The sequence below is a fragment of the Cajanus cajan genome, chromosome 2, assembly GCF_000230855.2.
Source record: "Cajanus cajan strain Asha chromosome 2, NIPB_CcT2T_4, whole genome shotgun sequence".
Lineage (NCBI taxonomy): Eukaryota > Viridiplantae > Streptophyta > Magnoliopsida > Fabales > Fabaceae > Cajanus > Cajanus cajan.
The window spans coordinates 54,352,836-54,359,771 of NC_138518.1; the positions used below are offsets into that span (position 1 = coordinate 54,352,836).

At 34.6% G+C, this 6,936-nt stretch overlaps 1 protein-coding gene across 2 annotated transcripts; it reads right to left on the bottom strand.

Annotated features, from left to right (window-relative positions):
- Positions 1-1,326: 1,326 nt before the first annotated feature.
- LOC109811255 (putative disease resistance RPP13-like protein 1) lies at positions 1,327-5,571 on the bottom strand. Of its 2 annotated transcripts, XM_020374943.3 has the most exons (2): positions 5,374-5,571; positions 1,327-5,271 (listed from the first exon to the last, which is right to left on the bottom strand). In XM_020374943.3, the coding sequence occupies exons 1-2, from the start codon at positions 5,444-5,446 to the stop codon at positions 1,727-1,729; spliced, it is 3,618 nt and encodes a 1,205-aa protein (XP_020230532.2). In that variant the 5' UTR covers positions 5,447-5,571; the 3' UTR covers positions 1,327-1,726. The 2 variants fall into 2 exon arrangements, with proteins under 2 accessions (XP_020230532.2, XP_020230531.2); XM_020374942.3 differs by having other exon boundaries at positions 1,327-5,571.
- Between the last annotated feature and the right edge of the window lie 1,365 nt (positions 5,572-6,936).

The following is a 6,936-nucleotide window of genomic DNA, read 5'->3' on the forward strand; positions in this document are numbered from 1 at the left end:
CTAGAGTCAAGGGTTTTGGCTCCAAATATTTGAATTACAAATTCAAATATTGGGTCATTAATTCAAGGTTAAACAATCATGATTCATTTTTTTTTATCATGATTAGCTTAGCTTACTTAAGCGACCTAACTCTATATATTTCCATTCCTAACTTGTAATTCATCACTTTTGAGATTTATATGAGAAGTAATTTCTGAGATCCCTCTCATTCTCTCTAGAATCACTTTGGAGAATTCTCTCCTTAAGTTCTTTCATTAGAGAAACTCTCCTTATGGCAAGACCTCCTTCTTGCTCATCTCTGCCTTGAGAGTGGCACGCCTCATCTCTATTGTTCTCCATATTTTGAGATTTTGATTGTGTTTTGGGTCCATGGAATCAACTTGAAGTGCTTGGAAGCATCCCAGGAGAATTCGGTCACCAATTCACCATAGGAATTCCAACATTTTGTTTCACAAATTGAATCGGATTCTTAACGGTAAATTAGATGAATACCATTTTTTCAGTTAGTTAATGTAATTAATATCAATTTTTTATACCGAATACTTGCAACATACGCATTTCCTTTGCTTTGTACACAATTTTCAGCACCGATTCCTTAGACTCAATCTTTACAGGTTTCGGATCCTAAATCAACACAGCTAATGTTCTTAATGGGTTATGGTTGGGTAGAGTTCATCCCTTTTACTCCTAACAACACATTCCTTTCCTCGTCTTAAGCATAATCACTACAAGTTTTTGCTCTGTTATGAAGAGGTTACTTTAGAGCTATAGTCAATGACTAACGTTTCTTACATTAAACTGATATAATAAGAGCTTTATACAGTGTGCAAAATTTCATTGGAATAAGAGGCAGTTAATGATAAATGCCTGAACAGGCCATACCAAGGTAAAGACTCTTTGATTTCAATATAGAAGTATCTTGAAGGTACTTTAGTTGAAGGTATCTTCTTTGATTTCATATGATATGATGGAACTGTTTGCCATGTAGTTCATAACCTAAGTTACACTAAAATGACATGGACAATACTTTCATTAAAAAGTTGGGAGCCTTAGATTAATTAATTTTTTGTTTTAGATGAACTAATTTATTATTTTGATTGACATGAATGAATTTATTAGGCTATAATCAGTTTATGATAATTGCCATATATGCAATAGGGAGAAGAGATTCTTATGTGTAGATTTTTTTTATAACCCAACCTAAACATTGAACACTCTGTGTGTAATGTCAAAACCCAGGCTGACAAAAAAATTGAGCTTTTAAGATTGGAGGTGTCATTGGTTTCTGTGGTAAAATTCTGACTAAAAAGATTGAAATCACTAGACTCATAAGGAAATCATCTACTAGTAATATGGACTATAGAGTTACAATTATCAGTTGCATATCCATCACACTAGAAGAGATGATAAATTTCTCAGCCAGCTTAATGGCAAAGGGACTTGGTTATGGTCTGAACTGAGAATTCGGGATGAACCTTCTGTTGTGAGTAGGAATGTAGTTCTACATATATATGCACTTCGCTTTTGTCCCTATCAACACAAATGTGTGTCCGCGCATGCACGTAAAAAATGCTTTGATACTATACTAAACTCTGCCAAAAAAAATGAATCATAATTCTTCATGGAATGTGAAAAAGGATAAAATAAAGCGTATACTTTACGTTATGCATGTAAGAACATTAACATCATTGAAATCTCTGACCTTTAGACGATTCCTCTACATTTGTTAACTCATTATAACTTGTTCATTCATTTTAATGGCCGGAATGTGAGCAATCTTAGACCAATACTTCCCTTTTCGATTTTGATACCTTGCTTCTAGTAAGGGACACTTCTCCATATTCAGTACTGCAAGAGAAGATGGCAATTGATCTTCTGGCAAGGAAACAAGGTTTGGACAATGGTCAATGTGGAGCTGGTGGAGAGAAGTGAGATGTTGAAGTCCATTTCCTTCCAAGAACTTCAAGCCACCAAAATGGTATATGCCTAGAAACACAAGGGAAGTAGGTAGTAACCGCTCTCTCAGCAGCATGTTCACAAGATCTTGATCTCCAAAACCAAGAAAATAAAGATGTGAAAGAGAAGTGAGACGTTGGAACTGGAAACCTATCTCATGTTTAGACATAGATGACAGCATTCCAAGATCAATAGAGAGTGATCGTAAACTTGAAGGAAAACAGCTTGGGGACAATGATGCTAGCTCTGAAAGCCCAGAAAGGCCCAAGTGTTGAAGGGAAGGGAGAGCTATCTGTTCTGGCAGTGCCTTAAGTTTCACACAGTCGTTGACATTGAAGTCAACTAATTTAGGAGCAGACCCCCCATCATGAGTAGTGATTGCTTCCAACTTGGGACAAAAACATATATAAAGCTCTTGAAGGGAAGGGAAACAACCTAATGGAAAAGAGGTTAGGGAATGACAGCTATTCCAAATTCCTAGCCTTTCAAGTGAAGTGTATTTGTGCAATGTTTCACAAGGTAGAAACTCTAACTTCTCACAGTCCCAAATTTCAAGGGATTGCAATGAGGTGGGCAAACCATCAGCTGGGAAGGAAATCAAAGATGGGATGATTTTAAGAGTCAAGCCTTGAAGACAATTGGCACCAAGAATCATTCTAGGCAAAGACTGCAAGCTGTCACACTTTTCAATTGATAGTTCAGAATAAGAAAAGTTGTCAAGCAAAGATAACAATCCCTCTCCCCCTTCTCTAATATGTGTTACTTCAACTGATGAGTTCCAATGCAGATTAGATGATTTTGCCTCTAGCTGGTTGCACTCCAAGATATGAACAGCTTTTAATGAGGGTAAATGGCTTGGCAAGTTTCCTCTTAGTATACGACACTTGCATAAACTCAAACTCTTAAGGCTAGGGAAAGGAAAGTTGACACCTTCTCCTTCAAATGGTAGCCATTCTTGCCAGTTTGACATATCTTCAAATTCAAGACTCTCCAGTGATGGAAATGGTTGAAACAAAGGGGAGCCTAGATTGCTGCAATAAAACTCGTGACCAACTGTCTTCACCATTTTCATCCTTTTAATGATAAGTTCCTTGAGGGCTGGTAGTTGTCCAAATGCTGGGAGTGACAAGCAATAATTGCAATCACTGATACCAAGGACTGTGATGTTTGAAAATGAAGGTTCTCCTATCCAATTTGGAAAGCTAGCACCACCAAAATATCTGATTTTGAGTTTCTTTAAATTTGCTGACGGTTGCAGGTTTTCAAGTACAGCTCTTCCAATTTCTGAATCTTGTGGCTCACTGCTCCACTCAAGCATAACCTCCTCAATATGCTCTTTGATCTTTAAGTTGGCCAGAAATGCATCCATTGGATCAACGACATTTTGTAGCTTTAAAATACAAAGCCTACCCTGCAAATAAGGTAATTTCCTTAACTCTAGAATCCTTAATCCATCTTTTTGTTTGCCAACAACAAAAGTACTCAAACTACGAAGATTTTGTAGCCTGGAGATTTGGGCTGGCATCTCCTCCAAATTAGTCTCACTAACATCAAGATGGCGTAAATTAACCAGATTTCCTATTTGTCGCGGCAACTGATCAAGAAATTCACAATGTGATAATAACAAGGTCTGCAAATTGTAGAGAGTAAAGGTTTCTGCAGGTAACCTTCTAATGGAAGTGAACGAAAGGTTGAGATACCGCAAGTGCACCAAATTGCCAATTGAATCTGGCAACTTAGTGATATTTTTGTATCTTGACAACGACAATATTCGCAAGCGTGTTAGTTTTGGCAACAAATCATGTAACACATTTATGGTTAAGTAACAATCCAATTGATGCAGAGATCGTGGCAGAAAGGTCCTCAAAGATCTGATGTCATGAAAGCTCTCAAATTTTTTGGAGACATCATACTTGTCTCTTGGAAATGATAAATAACGGACCATTTTTTGGATTTCATTGTCTTCAAAGCAGCAAGAACTTTTTCCAGACACAAGTCTAGCTAAATCATACACCAACTCATGCATACGAAAATTTTCCTTAATGACATCCTTTTGAATGAAGGATCTGGACAATAATTCATTAAAGCAATCATTGCCTACTAATTCCATTGCTTTCTCTCCATAGGATTGTTGTAGAAAGCCTTCTGCCATCCATAGCAAAATCAACTCCTTATCCAGCAAATGTTGTTTAGGAAAAATTGAGCAATAAGCAAAACATCTTTTCAAATGTGCTGGAAGATAAAGATAACTAATGAGCAAAGCTGGTAAAACATCGTCATGTGTCCATAAATTACTCTCCAAAATTCTATTCCATTCCTTTGCATCTACATTTGATCGCAAAAGACCTCCCAATGTTTTGGCAGCTAATGGTAGACCACTACATTTTCTTGCAATTTTCCTTCCAATTTCCTCCAGGATTGGATATTTTCCATAACCTTCATTTCCAAATGCATGTTTGGCAAGTATGCACCAACAATCTTCATCTGTTAGAAGTTTCAACTCATAGATGGGAAAATTATTAGTATGTGTGAACTCTGCAACTCTGGGTTGTCGGGTTGTAACAATAATCTTACTTCCCTTTCTACCACTGCTAAAAGGACTTATCAGGTGATGCCAATCACTGTACTTTTCATTCCAAAAGTCATCAAGAACAAGCAAAAGTTTTTTATCTTTTATGCTGTTCTTTAATTCAACACGGAGAACATCGAGATTAGTACTATTACAGACTTTGGACGTGAAAGACTCAACAAGGTTCTTTGTTATCCTGAAAACATCGAAGTCATTAGATACACACGCCCAAGCTTTCAGATCAAAATGTTTCTGCACTTTGCTGTTATTGTACAGGAATTGAGCAAGGGTTGTTTTGCCAAGACCTCCCATACCCAATATTGTGATCACCCCTGGATTATTATTAGACACTGAATCATCATCATCATCAAATAGAAGCATGTTCAATAGCCTCTCTTTGTCTTCATCTCTAGCAACCACCTCAGATTCAACCAATGAATCTGTAATTGTTCCAAAAGAGACTCTCCTAGAAACACTTTGCAAGCCAAGAATATCTTTCTGTCTCACAAAGTACTCTAGCCTTACAGATATTGCTTCAAGCTTGGAATTCATTCTCCTATAGAATTGATTAAAAGGAGAAGAAAGCGAGAATCTCACCTGGGTGGTGAACTTCTTTGATCCTCCCATCACCTTGCATCTCAGAGAGTCAGTGTTGATTTCATCCAGTAAATCCTCAGCATCGAAGACAGCATTCTTCAATTCATCAAGCCAAGCCTTCACAGCAACATCATTGATCTGCTTCTCTTCTGCATCATTGAGCACAGCATTAAGTGCCAGCAGCTTTGTCTTCAACTCATCCAAGAGAGAAACTTTCAGTTTCCTGTTGGCAAACAAATCTCTAAACTCACCAGAGGCTATTTTGTCTATTAAGATCTCAACAGAAGCAGAGATAAGTGCCTCTCCGACCATACCCAAGGCCATTCCTTCTCTTGCTTTGCAAATTGTATCACAAATTAGAAGTTCTAGCTAAATGCTGAACGCGACACTCAGCTACGGTTGTGAGAAATTGAGATATGATAAAGCTCAAGTCAACACATTGTTTTAGTCTTATTTTATTGTTGTAGTAAACGCGTGAACCACTTTGTGTTGTTAAAAAATTTTAGACTGACCAAAAATATGGCCATGGTCATATTCGTAGCCAAGTCCTTGTGCATTGCTGTACATAAACACATTTTGACTGACCAAAAATATGGTCACGGTTGTATTAGTAGACAACCACCCACTTCCATTCCAATTTTTAATGTTTATATTTTCTTCCTAATTTCATGCAGCTACAACAAAAGGTAATTTTGATTGTTGACAAAAGTGGTAGTACAACGAGGCACCTCCAATACTACTGTCAGTAAAGTCTTACTGCATAGGCCCAAGCATGAAAGAATGAGAGTTAAATCCATAATAATTACTATTTTGGTTTCTGATTTTATTTAATTAGTTGAATTTGGTCATTTTATTATTAAGAAGTGTAATTTAGTTCTTTAATATTTAAAAACGATATAATGTGATCTCTTGTGGATTTCATATGGACTTTTGTTCATTTTACTACTTGTGACCATTGACGCACGTTGAAGCTTGTGGGGCAGTTGTCCCCACTAACTTTTCAGTTTTGATTTTTAATAATATATATATAATATATTATTTTTATTTAAAATTTAAAAACTAAAAAAATAAATAAAAACTAAAAAATTATAAAATTAAAACTAAATTTAAGTTTTGTTGCAGGGACGGATGCACTAACTTGTGGGCCCCTATTAACTTTTCAGTTTTTTTAATAATATATATAATATTATATTATCTTCATTTAAAATTTAAAAACTAAAAAATAAAAATAAAAACTAAAAATATAAAATTAAAACTAAATTTAAGTTTTGTTGCAGTTATCTTTATGTGAGAAAGGAAATTTTTTTAAAAATATTTTAATATGTTATAATAATTAACAACAAATTACATGTTTTAAAAAAAATTGTTATGCATTTAAATTGTAAATCAAGATAAAAAATATTATAAATTAAATAATGTATGTGTTTTAAGTTTTAAAAAAAAACCATAAATTGTTATTAACCTCTTTTTAGATATTTTATATTTTTTTTGTTTTATTTTTATTTTTTCTAATTCTTTTTATATTTTGAGGTTCTCATCTACCTCTAACATATTTTAAAGTGTAGAAGAGTGAAATTGGAAGAAAAAATAAATAAACTTCTTCTTCCATCTATACTCCTTCTTGTTTGAATAGCTAAACTATTCATTTAAAGTAGTCTTTGAGGTTAGTGTATTTAAAGTTATTATTTTTATATTGCTTTATTTGAATTAATTTTTTATTTTTAATGAGAAATTCAGTATTTTGATTTTTATTTACTCATTCTATTTTTATGTTTAGAAGAAACATTGTATGTTATGAACATTACATTAATTAA